At 39.4% G+C, this 18,031-nt stretch overlaps 1 protein-coding gene across 13 annotated transcripts in view; it reads left to right on the top strand.

Moving 5' to 3' along the window:
• The window catches only part of VWA3B (von Willebrand factor A domain containing 3B), a 256,215-nt gene that overhangs the window by 43,479 nt on the left and 194,705 nt on the right, over positions 1-18,031 (top strand). For all 13 annotated transcript variants that reach the window (XR_012003285.1, XR_012003287.1, XR_012003286.1 and 10 more), the window contains one exon: positions 7,188-7,313. Coding sequence is in view for 8 of the 13 variants with exons in the window: in XM_072768076.1 (XP_072624177.1) it covers positions 7,188-7,313 (126 nt within the window). In the remaining 5 variants the exon portion in view is untranslated. The remainder of the gene's footprint in view (positions 1-7,187; positions 7,314-18,031) is intronic.

The raw sequence follows: 18,031 nt of genomic DNA, 5'->3' as shown, positions 1-18,031 counted from the left end.
GCTGTCAGGGATGTATCAGGGAGAGTGGTTATAGAAACAGATAAACATAGTTCTGTCTTCAAGGAAATCACAGTTGGATAAGGGAGACAAACATGCAGATAGCAGAAATCCAACACTTGAGAGCTCTCAGAGTTAATAACCCATGAGGCTGTCTTGTGGGTGACTGCTAATCCCAGTGCAGGCAGATACCAGCTAAACCAGCAGGTGTGTGTTGCTACTTGTCAGAATCTCACATTAGGCCCTGGCCTCAGAGACACAGCTCACCAACCATCATCACCTACATATCTGAATTATAGACCAGGTGCTTTTCATCCCAGAAAGAGATGAGTCTATAAGCCCCTTGAAGGAAACTAAGAACAACCAGCACATAACAAATAAGATTTGCTTACATAGATCTTGTATTGTGATCATTTATGAGGATACACAAGGACAGTGTTCAGTTGGAAAGAGAATGGGGAACTTTGGAGACAGACAGACCTGAGTTGAATCCTGACTGCGCTACTTATTAGCTGTGTGGCCTTGGTTAAGTTTCTTAATTTCTCTGAACCACACTTTGCTCATCTGTGAAATGGGGGTGATGATTCTTACTTATGTGATCATTGTGAGAATAAATGAGGCAGTATGTTTCAGTGTCCAGCACAGTGGTTGGGACATAGTAGGCACAAAGTAAATTTTAGTTTTCCCCCTTTTCTCCTCCTTTATGCATTATAAAGGAGGCAATATAAAAGACATTTAATCTAAAATTAACAGCACTATTAGAAATTGTGGCATGTAATGAACCATATCGTGAGAATGGCTTGGAGTGGGTATCTAGAAGACAGTATGTCAGAGATTCTCCAGCACTCTAAAGGGAAAAAGAGCTCTAACTTCTTTGGAGAACACTTCTTTAGGGAAGGAATAGGGACATCAGGGTATTAGAATCTTGTTCCCAGAAATCACTTAACTTTTTTTCCCCAAGCCTATTTTGTATAGAAATAATTTGTTTGCATGCCTATCTTGCCTTTTAGACTAAGACTTTGCAAATTTCATTGCAAAAGAATCACTGGAATGCTTTTAAGAGTACAATTTCCTGGAGATCCCCCCCCTCCAACCTAGAATGTATCTTGGGTATGGCCTAGGAGTTTACACTTTGATAAGCACATTGGGGGTTCTGACACAGGTACTGAGGATCACACTTTGGGAAGACTACACTGGAGTAAGAGCACCTCAAAAGCTTGGACTGTTTCCTATTCATTCTGTATTTCCAGTGCCCAGATATAATAGATATTGATTGAGTTTGGTTGAATAACTGAGTGAATAATGATTCTCTGAGAAGATGTCCTATTGAGAAGAGGATCTTTTACAATAATTGGCTCCTTGGGTCCTAGGTCAGTGTCTTGTGAGTTTGAAGAAAATAATTAGTCTGCTAAAACTTGTGAGTAAGACCCAGTCCCTGGTAGCCCACATGACCTATTTCACAAAAATGGGCTTTTGTTGAGGACAGGTGGCTGAGCAGATGCAAGCCTGGGGTTGCTCCCTCAAACAGTAGCTCTCACCTTACTATTTCTCTGTTGATTCAGGGTTAGAATTGAGGGTTAGAGACGAGGGAGCAGCTCTGTGACCGTAATGCATTCCTTTTGTGTACTGTAGGTCCCTTAGGACCAAGAGAGGTTCAGGCCTTTCTTTGATGGAAAAGATGAAGAACAAGAGTTTTAACAAATTTTCTTTAAAGGAAACTCATAAAGTTCTCCTGAATTTTACTGTTTCATTAAAACACCTCTTGATTTGGTGCCTTTTAAAGGGTATTGCCTATTCTACATTGAATAGATTTATTCAGCTAAACATTATCCATGGGCATTTGGGCATTGTTTCTTTAGATATTGCTTCTCTTTCCCTGTGCCCATGTCTTTATCCCTGCTTGCCCAGTAGCACCCAGAGCCTGGGGCCAACCTTCCTCTTGAGTTTGGTGGAGAATAATGATGGCTTATATTCACGTTTTCTAGGTGAATATTGGATGTGAGACTGCATTACATTTGTACTTTACAATGTTCCACTTAGAAGAGAGAGGCCTCAGGAGATAGTATCACACCCACTTATTAAGAGTTGCCCATACTTGGTATTTGAAATTACTTTTAAGACATCGTGGCCCTTGTGAGACATATATATTCATTGCTCCAGGGAAATGCTAGATATTTATCCATTTGGTGAAATGACTCTATTTTCTTTAAATAAATTAGTGGTTAATTTCCATAGAGTGACTGAGTGCAGCTGCCCACACATCTCAGTGGTTGGGCGGTGGGGCCAGATCAAGCCAGAAACTGTTCTATGACCTCTCAACACCAAAACATCTTAATCTGGAATTTAACTCAAGTAACTGGGGATTTTCCATTGCAACAAAAACTACTGATTTCACCACTTGCATTACCTTCATAGATGTCACTTTCCCCTTTCACTGGGCCCTTATTATAATTTTAGATCTCTGGGGATTTTATTCACCTCCTAGTTTATTATGGTTAGAAAAAGACATTGCATTGCTTTCTGTAAATAGAAGCACGTGCTGCCTCTCCCTGAAAGTACTGCCTTTTGATAGTTCAGTTCTTTTAGAGTCTCACAGCTGAATAAGGAGGTTAGAGCTGCAGCAGACAGCGGTCTCTACCCACGTAGGTCAGATCTTCACCGAGGAGTCCTGGGCAGTGGGGAGGGATCACAGACAGATGAGCTGCACTGGGACTAGGGAGTGGTCTGGGAGTCAAGGTTGCTGATGGGGCTTTTAGTTTCTGGATTGCCCTCTCCCTGTGGTACATTAAATTGTCCTGGGAGCAGTGTCACATCTAGCTGCTTTTTGAATTGCCTTTCCTCTCCTGCCCTTGGAGTGCTAGTGTTTCAGATATGTGGGGAGGAGCCTTGTGTAGCTGTGGCAGGGAAGATCTAAAAAGGAAGGGACGTACTGTTTGAGGACACGACATGTTATTATCTGGAATACCTAGGGCACAGTCATGCTTAAATGATGTGAGTCTGTTACATGCTACTCAGAAGAATTTCTTGCAATATTGGGACCTAAGGCAGGTCAATCCTGAGGCAGGGCAATTCTCTGAGGAAAGAATGTATTAGGTGCTCAGTCATTGTTTCTTTGTAATAAGGACAATAAAAACAAGGAAGGATAAGAATTCTTGCTGAATCCTGGATCCTGTGCTAAGTGCTGTGGAAGATACAAAGAAAGAAAAGACACTGTCCCTAAATTTAAGACGTTTACCATCCAGTGAGTGAAGTCAGCCCATGTGAACACAGGCAGTAATCCAAGCCGATGTGCTCACACCATAGGAAAGCTTTAGACCATAGCTCTTGACAGCAGGATGACTGGGGACATACTGCTGAGTGGTGAGCTATGTTGTAAGCAGCTGCATACTAAAAATAAAGTGTCATGTTTATGAAGGATTGACTTAAATTAGACTGGATTCAAGGTCATGTAAATACTCTTTCACCATCACTGGCTGATACTTCTTTGTCTTCCTTGGAATTGAAGGTGGGGGTGACAGGCAGCCAGGAATTACATATACTATGAGCCTATTTAATGATGGGGTGGGGGGCGGACCTAAGAGTGTGTCCTGGCAGCAAAAATGACTGAGAACAGTGGTCCTGACTAATTCCTTCCACGGGACTGAGAAGGAGCTAGAGGCAGATCACAGTCTGGGATGGCTGGGCCAAGCTTGATGGTGGAGACTGAACAGTGCCTGAATGAAGGGTAGGGTGAGTGCAGGGGAGGGCTCTGAGGTTCCTGGTGGTGAAGATAGTGGCGTACAGGAATCCTAGAGGGCTGGGAGGACAGCGCCATGTGGCAGAGCGTTAGAGGGAATGTTGTAGGGCCTTGAACCCTGGACTCGATTGCAAACAGGGCCCTCAGCACTGGCAGTGCCCGTCCACCACATAGTAAGTGCTCGACAAATATTTGCCAAATGAATAATTAATGAATTGGACTCTGACAACTGGACTTTATCCTGTAGGTGAGACATGGAAGATTTGACAAGGAGGTGGTGTTCCCCTGACATATCAAAATATATTTGACCTGGGGCTCATTTCATTTGTTAAACCAGCCAGTCTGAGAAATCAATACCAGGTGCTAATGAAAAACAGCAGCTTAATGCGACCTCTCTCTCCCAGCTAGTGTCAGAATGCTGTCAGCCTTCAAATTGCTACCTCATGGCACATGGGAGATATCAGGGCTTGGGGTGGGAGGGGGATGTTTGGGTTGGAAGATTTTGTAGTTTGTCTGGATGTCTCTTTGAGGAACCATATCCTTCTTCTGTGCACAGCAGATCTTGACTGGCTTGTATCTTGATGATCAAAATCCGTATGGCTTTATTGTGGTTTTGTCTCCTCTCTGGTTTAGCCTGTGGCATCTCAAATTTATAAAGCTCTCTGAATACTGGGATTTCCTGTGCCTTGTCCTCCATCCTCTTGGTCTTCAGTAGGGCTATCTCCCTGGGCTGCAACTGTCTGTCATCCCAGCTAAGTCCCTTAGAAGTGACCCTGATAAAAATGGCAGCCCTTGCTCACTGCCTGTGGAATAATGAAATAGAACTTCTATGTCCTAAGATTTGCTTCTTATTGCTCTGCTGTTTTTCTTGTTTTATTTATTTATTTTTTTAATAATAAATTTATTTTTTATTGGTGTTCAATTTGCCAACATACAGAATAACACCCAGTGCTCATCCTGTCAAGTGCCCCCCTCAGTGCTCACCACCCAGTCACCCCCACCCCCCGCCCTCCCCCCTTCCACCACCCCTAGTTCATTTCCCAGAGTTAGGAGTCTTCCATGTTCTGTGTCCCTTTCTGATATTTCCTACCCATTTCTTCTCCCTTCCCTTCTATTCCCTTTCACTATTATCTATATTCCCCAAATGAATGAGACCATATAATGTTTGTCCTCCGATTGACTTATTTCACTTTATTGTTAAAGCAAGCCCAGTTAAATGGACAGTTTTGAGTTGCTTTGTTTTCTGATCACTAGTGTGGGAATTTGTAGGTGCATGATTATAATGACTAAACCAGTGTATCAATAATTTGATTACTACCACCTGCACAGGGAACATGCTGTCCATTGCTGACCCTTAAATACACTGTCCTGTATCATCAAGACCAGTTCTGTTCTTTGAATTTTCCCTTCGTTGCTAACCTCTTAAGACATTATTAGCAAGTCTGGGGAAAATGGAAAGCCTTGACTCATTCGAAACTTTTAAAGAAAGGATTCTGCTACATAACACCTCTGTGCTACAATAAGTAGCTGGAAGTCAGTTTTGCTTTTACAGCAGTCAGAAAGTCCTGTGGGCTTATGATTTGCATTTGGCAGCAGTTTGTGATATTTTTGGAGTTCCAGCATGGAACTGGGAACATATCACGTTTCACCCCTTGGGCTGTCAATGGCCGTAGAGCCACAGTGACCCTCCATCTCTGTCAGGGCTTGTCACTTGCTTCTTTATGAATATAGCTTTAATCCTCTCACTCGATCTAGCCAACTTTGGGAGAGCCAAATCCCTGGTATCCCTTTACTTCTGCCCTGCCCTTCTTGATTACTTTTGAAAGTTAGAAACATCGATCCTGTTCTGCCCTGGTCTGTCCTGGTTATTTAAAGTTAGTCCTTTCACCCTGGGTAGGTGAGTTTCCTGGGGGCAGCCCCTAGAGGTCTGGGGGTGGTAGTCTCTCATTCTCTGTGGGTATAGGATGTCAGACATCTGTGGACTGTTATGTAGACAGGCTTGGTAGGTGGGATCTTATTAGCAGCTGGGAGGAGGGGGCTGCAGGGACATTCTATAACTATCCATTCCTTTTCTAGGGCAACTATTCAGGGTGGCAGAGTTGGGATAGTCATGCCAACTTGGCTTTGACTCCCTACTCTGACATTCATTGACAGTGTGACCTTGAACAATGCATATTGCCTCAGTTTATATGCAGCTGTAGAATGAGGACAAGATTAGAATTGGCCTGCAGAGCTGTGGTAGAGACAGAGACAATGTTTAGAAAGGCCCAAGCACAAAGCAGGTACCCTCAAAGGTATTTATCATTAAAGGGTTTGGACTAGCTTACTTTAATAACATCGTCAGAGTTCTCTCAACTGACTGTATAGAGTCAGTGAATTGAGTTAGTTGGTTTTTTAAGCTGTTTTTTAACTGGAATGAAGTTTTTAAAACTAGAGAATACATCTGCTAGATTCTTGTCTCTGCAACCATATTAGAACTCCCTTGTAGCCCCTGAGCTGCCTTGAGTAGTACCAGGCCAGTAGCTGGGCCCAGGGATGCCACTGAATAGATGATTCTCTTGTGGCCTCTTGGAGTCACCACTGGCCTCATGTGCACAACAGGCTCTAGTCAAGAGGTATGTGGAGATGATGGTAGGTTCACACAGAGTTTTAAGAACTAATAGAGATACTTAGGTGCTCTTTACCCAGTTTCCCCTGTCATAACATCTTGCAAAACTATAGAACATTACCATAGTCAGCACATTGATATTGATGTTGTCAAGATACCACCACAGGATCCCTCATGTTGCACTTCTATGGTCGTATCCCTTTCCCTCTTGCTCCTACACCCTCCGGAATCTCTGGAAACTACTCATCTGTTATGGCCTGGACTTCTTACTCGTGGAATAAAATGTTATTGATTGTGAGAATGAGATTAATATCTATATTAAGAAGCCATATAATTTTGAAAAAAAGGTCACACAGCCAAGCCTAATCCTTAATTGAGACAGTAGAGATCCAGAAAAGGAGGCCAAAGAATCATTTCTTACATTAGGGGAAAATAAAGACTGTGAGGTGGTTTTCAGAGAAGTGGAAAATCTTAGCTTAAGAAAGGTTAGGAATTATTACTTTCACATGCTATTGAATTTACCTTCCTCACCCTGGCTTTTATTAGGTGCTTTTGAATAATTTTATTCTTTACCTTACTTGGGTATTCTCAAGAATTCATCTTAAAATATGGCTGGTACACATATTTACAAAGCTTTATTGGATCCTAAAGTCGGCATTTATGATTTCTTGAGATGACAGTACTTCCTTAGGGATTTTAGTTATGATTCTCAGATTAGTGGGGAAAGTGGAATTTGATGTTCAGAAATGTTCTAGAAACTTGGCTGGGGTGGGCAAGCTTCTGGGACTGCTAGAGAGTTCTTGGGCCTGCCAGAGCCGCCCACTCACGTTGTGTTTCTCTTCTCAGGAGCTGGAGTCAGAGAGGACGTGTTTCTCATTTGGAAGGAGATGGAGGAAGCCTGCAACACTCTGACCCAGATCCAGAGGCTGATCACTGAACTACCCAAGTCTAACGTGGCCACAATAGACCGCGGTGGGTGCTATTCATGTTTGTAGTGTAAGAGGCCTAATTGTTACTAGTTGGGGATGAAGGGCTGTTTCATGAGAGTTCTTTCAGAGTTGTGCTGTGGTTTGTGTGCGTGTGTGTATGTGAGTGAGAGTGTATGTGTGTGTGTGATTGTCCAAAAAAAAACCCCAGTTGGACTGGAAAGTGGTGACTCTTGCTAGGGGAAAGAGGCCTCAGTGTCGAGCTGGGCTCAGTGATGACTGCAGCATGGATAAGTGGGGATTTGTAGCCAAGGAGCAGGGTGGGGTTGGTGGATAGGAAATTCCTAAGAGGAAACATCAGGAGTAAAGGGGGATTCTGCTAAACTCACTTGACAGGATTCTTGCTGAAGGCAGGTTGGTGACCAGACATCACCTGGGGGTGGTAGGCTATGAGGAATTTTATCAGATACAGAGGGTGGGGGATTCTGGCTAAACTGACTTAGGGTTTTGCTAAAATTGGCTGATGAAAAGATAGACGTGGAAGTCCAAAGGTAGAGACCTAGTTGAGAAGAGAATTCAGAGGAACCTGAGTTTTGAGTGAGAAAGTCCTGGTTACAAATCCCAACTTTATCATTAAGCAATAACCTGAATTAATCTCTTTAAGTTTTACTTTATTTTTCTGTTAAATAATTATATCTGCCTTGAGGGATTATTTTAAAGATTAAGTAAAATGATGTATCCTTTGCACCAAGCAGGTATTTGATAAACATTAGCTTACTTTTTTCCCTTTCACAGTTAGAGAGTTAATATATTGATTCTCCTTTCTGAATTCTTGAGTTAGTAAAGGATTTCCTCTGTAGGGCACTGATTTCCATTACAGCACCTCTGGTAATAATGGTAGTTAACACTTAAAGCACATCCCTTACATGGCAAGCCCTGTGCTAGGCTCTTCACAGTATTAACTCATTTAACTCTTCCTATAAGCTTATAAGATAGGTGTTACCATTAGCTCTATTTAGGTTGAGTAACGTACCCAAGGCCACAGAACTAGAAGTGATGAAACCAGGACTCAAACCTAGTTACTACTTTTACTTTTATTAGTAAAAGTACCAAAGTCTGGCTTTCCCCCGAGACATTCCAGTTGAATCCATAGAGTATGTGATCTGGACATTGAGGGTTTTGAAAGCTCCCAGGTGATTTTAATATTCAGCAAAGTTTGGGAACCTTTGCCAGTCTATATTGCCTTTTAGTACCCTGCCTATATTACAGAGGTGTTAATGTGAAAGGAGAGCAAGGAGCCAGATCAGCTGGGGCAGAGATGCAGTTGAAGAGAAGTGGGGAAGGGACATGTGTAGAGGAAGAGGTTAAAAGCATGGGCAGACTTGCCCTGTGCAACCTGAGAAATTTCTGGGGACAGTGAGTTTTTAGTGTGGCTAGGTGTCCAGTTATGGGTCCGGGGCAGCCCAGCTGCAGTTTCTTTGCCAGTGCCAGCTCTCTGGAGTCCCCAAGGAGGGGCCTAATCAGGCTTATCCAGAGGGGCTGCTCATTTGTAGTGACATCATATACAGGATGAACCCAAAAAGTCCTCTGTCATCCCTGAAAGAATGAAAATGGGCTAAAGTCAGCATCCATGCTATACAAGGAGAATGATCCTGCTGCTCAGGTGTTTGGTAGAGTACAGTGGACTGAATTGTTCCCACAAAGTTCATGTATGAAAACTTTAACCGCCAATGTGATTGTATGAAGAGATAGGGCCTTTAAGAGAGGTAATTAAGGTTAAATGCGATCATAAGGCTGGGACCCTAATCCAGTATGACTGGTGTCCTTATATAAGAAGAGGAAGAGATGCCAGAGACTTCTCTCTTTCCACACGTGCACAGAGGAAAAGCTATGTGAGGATGACCGTTTACAAGCCAGAAAGAGATGCTTCACCAGAAACCAAGCCTGAGGGCACTTTGATCTTGGACTTGCAGTCTCCGGAACTGTGAGAAAATGAATTTATGTTGCTTAAGCCCCCAAGTCTATGGTATTTTGTTGTGGTAGCACAGGTGGGATAAAATAGGAGTATTTAAACTTGGGGTAGTTAGGTTTGAGGATTAACAGAAGATTTTTAGATACTATTCCTAAAGGAAACAGAAAAGAAAAACTTTTGGCCTCAGTAACATAGAAGGATAGATCATTGTCCCTTTATTTCAGTCTAACACAGACACATAGCTAAACACTAAACATTTTCAAAAAAAATGCTACAAGTATATCATTTCTATTTAAAAAGCAAAAGTTGTTCAGGACCTTTCCACTGTTGGGTACTCATTGAAACTTTTATAACCTTGCTTTGGCCCCAGAGGCCACATTTGGGGTATCTGACCTGTTCCTTTTGCCACCACAGCAGTGGTTTTGAGGCACAGGAGGGTCTGCTTAATGTGAAAGCATAGCCATTCCCTATGTTTGGCTGCCCAAGGCCTGCAAGGCCAAAGCAGATAGCATAGCCATCTGAAGGGGATGAGTTAGGAGTTAGGATGGAGGGCAGTTATATGGGCTTCCATTCATGTGAAACCTTCATGTGAATTAGACAAAGTCTACCTTCCTGGGTGTAACACCCCTTCGGCCAGGTTTACTGGTTCAGGGATCAGCTGGTGTATTGTTATACCAAAGGCCAGGAGGGTGATATATGGTAGGGATGACTCATCAGCTTGATGCCTAGGATAAGAAGATGGTGAGACTAGATACTTGTTACTAGTAATTTTGACCTCTTTAAATTGTCAAGAGTAGGACATGAGAACTCTCTGGAGGAAAAAACTGACAAAAATATAAGAAATATATTTTTTTTAACAAACTGAGCCACCCAGGTGCCCCTAAAATAATGATTTTAAAGACACTGGACCCTAAGCAATAAAGACCAGTGATCCCTGATATACCAAATATCCAGATTGAGCTCTGTGATTATCTCAACTTAATGCTTTAAGAGAGTTTCCAGGCCATGATGTAGGGAGAAGGATCCCAGGTGTAGCACAATAAACTTATGATTCTGGGAGACAGAGATAAGAGTCCAGGGAGACCAAGAAATCTAGATTTCTTAGGATGAATTACCAGAAAGGAGAGAGGCACACAGAGAGAGAATTCAGGAAATCTTCAGAGCCCCCCTTGAGAATTTCAGTTCAGTATGGATGAACTCTTTCATCTGGGGAGATTACCTGAGGCTGGGAAAGATCCATTGGGAAGAATTAGAAAGAAAAGGCTTAGAGCTCACACACAGCCAGAAACAGTACCTGTTCTTAACAGCCCGAAGTGGAATAATTCATAACTCATGGGGCACCAGGTGGACTACTTGGGAAAGTCTAGCCTCAGTAATAGGGAATGAGTAGCATTCAGTAGAGCTCTGGGCCCTCCTAGGAAATCATCAAAGCAAGATATGGAAGGAAAAAACTCTTTATAGGTAATGAAACTTCATCTCAGAACAAGGTTCTGGAAGATTTAAAAGAACACAAAAACAAGCAGTAGCCAACAAGGTAAAATTCACAATTGGCTTCCAATCAGAGATTACTAGGAGTGAAAAGAAGCAGGAAATGTTTCTCTTAATAATCTATCAATCCAAATTCACTGGGAACTGACACATTAGAATTGTCAGAAAAAGAAATTCAGTTATTATAACTGTATTCTATGTGTTTAAAAATTTAAGTAGGAATACGGATGGATATTTTTTAAAAAGGCATATATTGAACTTTTAGAGATGAAAAACTTTTAAGGAAGAAAATATCTTTGATGAAAACATGCTGAATGAGATCAATGGCAGATTATTAGACATTGCAGGAAAAAAAGATTAGTGAACTTGAAGACATAGCAATAGAAACTATACAAAATGAGACAATCAGAGAAAAAGAATAATAATAAGTAAAAACCAAACAAATAGACCCAGCAATTGCACTGTTGGGGATTTACCCCAAAGATACAAATGCAATGAAACGCCGGGACACCTGCACCCCGATGTTTCTAGCAGCAATGGCCACGATAGCCAAACTGTGGAAGGAGCCTCGGTGTCCAACGAAAGATGAATGGATAAAGAAGATGTGGTTTATGTATACAATGGAATATTACTCAGCCATTAGAAATGACAAATACCCACCATTTGCTTCAACGTGGATGGAACTGGAGGGTATTATGCTGAGTGAAGTAAGTCAGTCGGAGAAGGACAAACATTATATGTTCTCATTCATTTGGGGAATATAAATAATAGTGAAAGGGAATATAAGGGAAGGGAGAAGTAATGTGTGGGAAATATCAGAAAGGGAAACAGAACGTAAAGACTGCTAACTCTGGGAAATGAACTAGGGGTGGTAGAAGGGGAGGAGGGCGGGGGGTGGGAGTGAATGGGTGACGGGTACTGGGGGTTATTCTGTATGTTAGTAAATTGAACACCAATAAAAAATAAATTAAAAAAAAAACAAACAAATAACAAACAAAAGAGCATCATTGAGCTTCAGTTGGCCAAAATATACATATAGATGGAATTTCCAAAGAGAGGAGAGAAGGGGGAACTGAAAAATATTGGAAGAAATAAAGATTGAAAAATGTCCAAGTTTGATGAAAACTTTACCTCAGAGATCTAAGTTCAATGGATGTCAAGTACAAGAAAATGAGGGAAAGTCTACCAATGGACATCATAATCAGTTTGCTCAAAACTGGTAATACAGAGGAAATCTTAAAAGCAACTAGAGGAAAAAGAAGAAATGTTGTATACAAAGGAACAAAAATAACCATGACAGCAGAATTCTTGTTGCAAGTAAAAAGATAGGGAAGCAACATCTTTTTTTTCATTTTAGTACTTTAAAATTTCAGCCTAAAATTATATAGTCCATGAAAATATCTTTAAAAAAAAGGCAAAATACAGATCTTCTCAGACATATGAAAGCTGAAAGAGAGTATTATCAGCACATCTGCCCTTCAGGAAATGTTAAAGGGCTTCCAACAGGAGGACAATGATACTTTTAAATGGAAAAATGAATGGAAATCATGGAGCTACAAAAAACAGAGAACACAGAAACTAACTACATGGACAAAGATACCATATTTTTCTATGGTATGCATAAGTTCCAAAGATGTCCAAATGTCTACTGATAGATGACTGGATAAATAATGGTGTGTGCATACAATGGAACATTATTCAGCCTTTAAAAGGAAAGAAATTCTGACACAGGCTACAACATGGATAAGTCTTGAAGGTGTTACACTAAGTGAAATAAGACACAAAATAACAAGTATTATATGAGCCCACCTATATGAGATACCTGGAATAGTCAAATTTATAAAGACAGAAAGTAGAATAGTGGTTTCAAGGGTTGGAGGGAATGGAGAATGGAGAGTTATTATTTAATGGGTGAACAGTTTCTGTTTGTGATACTGAAAAAGTTGTGGAGATGGATGGTGGTCATGGTTGCACAACAATATGAATTCTTAATGCCACTTAATTGCAATCCTGAAGATGGCTGAAGTGATAAATTCTTTTTTTTTTGATAAATTCTATGTTATATATATTTTACTACAATTAAAACAATAACAACAACAACAAACCAGTGCATTACAAAAACAAAACAAACTCAGGAAAGGAGAAATGGAAGTATGCTATTATAAGGTTCTTATAGTGTACATGAAGTCATATAATATCAATTGAAATTAGGGCATGATATATTGAGGTGTTTGCTATATCTAAAATAACTACTAAATAACAAGCCAACAAAGGAGATAAAATGGAATTAAAAATACTTGATCCAAGATCTGTCAGGAGAAAAAAAAGAGAGCCAAGGACAGATAGGGCCGATAGAAGACAAATGGCAAGATGATAGACATAAACTTAACCATACATCAAAATGTATCAGTTTGTACATTTAAATGTGGTTTATTGTATGTCAGTTATACCTTAATACAGATGTTAATAAAGTAAAAGAGGAGGATGTGGATCACTCTTGAGATGCTGAGCTGTTCAGAGATATTGGTGCTAATGCATCTGAGCATTCTGTGTGTGTGTGTGTGTGTGTGTGTGTTTGAGTGTGCCAGGTATGACTCTCAAATAAGAAGATGGCTTTTCTCACAAAACGCTCAAGAAATTGTCCAAGTTAGGGAGACTTGACTCTTCTTTGAATGATTCTACAGCTTAAAACATTTCAGGAGCTCTTCATTTGTAGTAACCTTCACAACCATTTTATTACTCACTGGAGATAAGTCTAATCATGTTGTATAGTTATGCCAAGATTGGACTCCCAATACTTGATTGGTTCAAAATATCAAACTCAATGTCAAATGACAAGAAAGAGGCTAGAGGCACACTGAAGCCCTACAGTCAGTTCCAACCAAAAGCTCTATAGGAGTTTTGAGCACTTTTTTTTTTTAAACACACGGATGGGTGGGGGCAATGTTTGTTTTTATTATCACTGTATTAAACCACCAGTTAGATGTCTCTGTTGTTATAAGTTGTGATAAAGTACACAGATTTGGAATTGGAAAGATATTTCTAATCATGGCTCTGCCCACTCCTGTGTGACACTTGGCAAGACATTTAGTATCTGTGCTTCAGTTTCCTTATTTGCAAACTTGGCATGATAATGATAATACCTACTACACAGGGCTATTGTGAGGATTAAATGAAAAAATACATGTAAAAGATTTATAACTATCTTATCACATAATTAAAATGTAATGAAGTCTAAGAAAAGGTTAATGCATTTTTTCTTTCATTTATTGAGTGCTTACTATACGTAGTTCTGTGCTAAATGATGAGTATCATGATAAGTAAAACGGACATGGGATAGGTGCTAATAAAGCAGCACCTTGTACCATTTCTTGCTTGGTGAGAGCAAAAAATCAGATGCACATGCAAATATAATTACCAGCTAGAATAGTGTGACTAAGGAAAAGTGTGAGTTCTTGAGCTATTGAATTTCTGGGGTCAAGGAAAGCTTTACTGAGGAAATATTATTGGAATGGATATCTGGAGATTGAGGAGTCAAGATAATAAGGTAAAGAGGTGGGAGTTAGGGAAGAGTATATGCTAGGCAACAGAATGACTCATGCAAAGGTCCTGAGTCAGGAAGAAGTATGGCACTTTAGAAGAATTTGGGCAAGATAATTGTGGGTAGATCTCAGAGATCAAGTTAGCAGTTGGCCCTTGATGAGTCTAGAACTGTGGGCAAGGACCAGATCATGGTGGGTCTATAGACCATCATATGAGATGTCAGTCCTTAATTTAAGACCAGTGGGAAACCACTCGAAGATTTTAAGCAAGGGAATGATGAAATCAGATTTGCATTTAGAAAAAAAAAATCACTTTGGCTACTAGGTGAGAAAAAGATTAGAAGAGGGAGGCCAAGTGAGGATGAGGAAGAGAGTTAAGGTGTATAAGTGAGAGGTGATAAGTAGGCAGATCTGAGGGAATATTCAGATATTGAACTTGGCTGGCAGGACTTGGGGGTGAGGAAGTTATAGGTGTCAAAGCCAAGTTCCTAGATGGATACCATACTAGAGGATAACCAGGTTTGCAGGTAAACGTGATGAGGCTAGTTTGGATTTATTAAGACTGAAGCACTCTAGAGAGACCAAACAGAGAAACAGGAGAGGCAATTGACTCTACAAGTCTGGAGTTCACATAGCTGTGAGTGATACACTGTTGGATGAATTGAGCATTCTTGATGTAAAGACATGGCCCCATCAAGTGGGAATGTCATGTTTCTGAATCTTTTACTCCAAGATCTTTGGCTTCTGATACATACGTAGAAGAACATATGTAAGTTCTCTATTCTGTACCAGTGATGCCCAATTAATGTAATAGATAAAGACTATTTTACCAACATGATGACTTAAGATCTGAAAGCAAAACAGACTGATTTACAGAGCCCTTGTACATATTTATTTTCTCAAGAATATATTTCCCTTTTGTTCAAGTAGGACTTGCAGGATGAGATCTAGGGCAGGGCACAGCTGGTTTCTTATGTAACCAAAAGCAAATCTAACACTTGGCAAAGTGCTCACACTTCCGGCAAGGCAAAAGAGAAAATAATATTTCTTCCCAGAACTGAATTTTTTCCAACATTCTTTTACACCTTTAAAACTCTTTATAGTTAAATGAATGTTGACAGGGCTGATTAATAAGCAGCAAGGATACTGCTAAAAGGGCCAGGATTTTGTTGAACTCAAATGCATTTTCATATAGTAAACTTGTATTTTCTAGATTAAAAAAAGAAACAGAAAAACATCTGTGTAAGAATATCATATAATGATTCTGCAAGTCAGAGTTTAAGCTGTCATTGTCATTCCTCCAAAATGTGGGAGAATAATTAGTTCATTAGAATCCTGTAGATGTGGGATCCCTGGGTGGCGCAGTGGTTTAGCGCCTACCCTTGGCCCAGGGCGCGATCCTGGAGACCCAGGATCGAATCCCACGTCGGGCTCTCGGTGCATGGAGCCTGCTTCTCCCTCTGCCTGTGTCTCTGCCTCTCTCTCTCTCTGTGTGTGACTATCATAAATAAATAAAAATTAAAAAAAAAAGAATCCTGTAGATGTGATGCATTAAATTTAGGAAGAATATTGGAATGTAACACAAACTATGATGAAATGTCAGAGCTAGAATCATTTTATTACAAAGTGACTGTGGTAAATAAAAATGAAAGTTCAACTTATCAAGATTTTTAGGATGCAGTGAAAGCAGTGCTTAGAGGGAAATTTATAACATTGAATGCATAAATTAGAAAAGAAGATAGCTCTAAAATCAGAAAGCTTCTACCTTAGGAAACTAGCAAAAGAAGAAAAAATTAAACCTACTGTACCCAGAAGAAAAAAAAAACAATAAAAATTAAAGCAGAAATCAATGAAGTTGGAAACAAGAAATTAGAAAAAAATCCAGCAAAATCAAAAGCTGGTTCTTTGAAAGGATAATAAAATCAATATGCCTCTAGCCAGGCTAAAAAAAAAAAAAAAAAAAAAAAAAAAGACAAATTACAAATACCAAAAATTAAAGAGGAGACACATCACTAGAGATCCCATGGGTATTAAAAGAATAATAAAGGAATATTATGAAAATTCTATGCCCACGAATTTGAATGGGTCAATGGATAAAATGGATCAATTCTGTGAAAGACACAATTTGTCAAAACTTCCACAAGAAGAAACAGACTATCTGAATAGGCCTAAACCTACTAAAGAAATTGAATCAATAATTAATAACCTTTCATAACAGAAAGTACGTGACTCAAAAAAGGAATTGTGAAAGAAGCTAAGACAGAAGTGACTCGCCATATGCAAGAAATCTTCAGTAAAATGAATAGCTGATTTCTAATTAAACACCATGCAGGTCAGAAGCAATGGGATGAAATATACAAATTGGTAAAAGAGACTGTCAACCAAGAATGGTATATCTGGCAAAACTGCCCACCAAAAAGAAGGAGAAATTAAGACATTCAAGATTAACAAAAACAGATGTCATTGTTAGCAAACCTACCCTACCAGAAAAATATTAAAGGAAGTCCTTCAGGATGAAATGAAAGGATATTAGAGAGTAACTTGAATCCACATGAGTAGAGGGCACCAATAACTACACAGGTAAATTATAAAAAAACAGCATAAATGTAGTTTTTGTTTACTATAACTTTTTTCTTCTCTTATGTGATTTAAAAGACAACTGCATATATCAATACAGGAACACCTTGGAGATATTGTGGGTTTGGTTCCAGATCCCTGCAATAAAGTAAATATAACAGTAAATCAATTCAAGCTAATTGTTTGGTTTCCCAGTACATAAAAAGTTATATTTACACTATACTGTAGTCTATTAAGTATGTAATAACATTGTCTAAAAAAACACAAAGTACATACCTTATTCAAAAATTATTTTATTGCTAAAAAATGCTAACCGTCACCAGAGCTTTTGGCAAGTCATACTGATCACAGATCATCATAACAAATGTAATAATAATGAAAAAAATTAAATATTATGAGAATTCCAAAATGTGACACAGAGACATGATGTGAGCAAATGCTGTTAAAGGAGTGGTTCTGATAAACTTGCTCAATGTGAAGTAGCCACATACCTTCAATTTGTAAAGCAACACAGTATTTGAGAAGTATGATAAAACAGGGTATGCCTGTACTAGGGATGTAGTGTACAACATCATGATGATAGCTAATGCTGCTATATGATATATAGAAAAGCTGTTAAGACAGTAAATCCTGAGAGTTCTCCTCACAAGAAGAAAAATTTTTCCTTTTTTTTCTTTCTTTTTGTTGTGTTTGTACAAGAATCTATTAATTGTATTAGTTGAAACTATTATAATTATCACTTCACAATATATAAAAATCAAACCATCATGCTGTATGCCTTAAACTTAGTGATGTATGTTAATTCTCAATAAAACTGGAAAATATGAAAAGACAACCCATAGTATAGGAGGAAATATTTGCAGATCACGTTTGATAAGGATCTAGTGTCCAGAAGATATAAAGAACTTTTACAATTCAACAGAAAAAAGACCAACAGCCCAATTGAAAAATAGACAAAGAATTTGAACAGACATTTCCCCAAAAAAGATAGATAAATGGCCAAGAAGCACATGAAAAGATGTTGTGAGAGATATATAAGTGAAAACCACAGTGAGATAACACTTAACACCCACAAGGATGGCTATAATAAAAGAGATAGACAATAGCAAGTGTTGGCAAGATACAGAGAAAATGGAACCTTATACGTTGCTGGTGGGAATGTAAAATGGTGCACCCACTTTGAAA

Source organism: Canis lupus, chromosome 11 (genome assembly GCF_048164855.1).
Source record: "Canis lupus baileyi chromosome 11, mCanLup2.hap1, whole genome shotgun sequence".
Taxonomy (NCBI): Eukaryota; Metazoa; Chordata; class Mammalia; order Carnivora; family Canidae; genus Canis; species Canis lupus.
The sequence above is the reverse complement of the archived record's forward strand: the minus strand, read 5'-3'. Positions and strand labels throughout refer to the sequence as shown.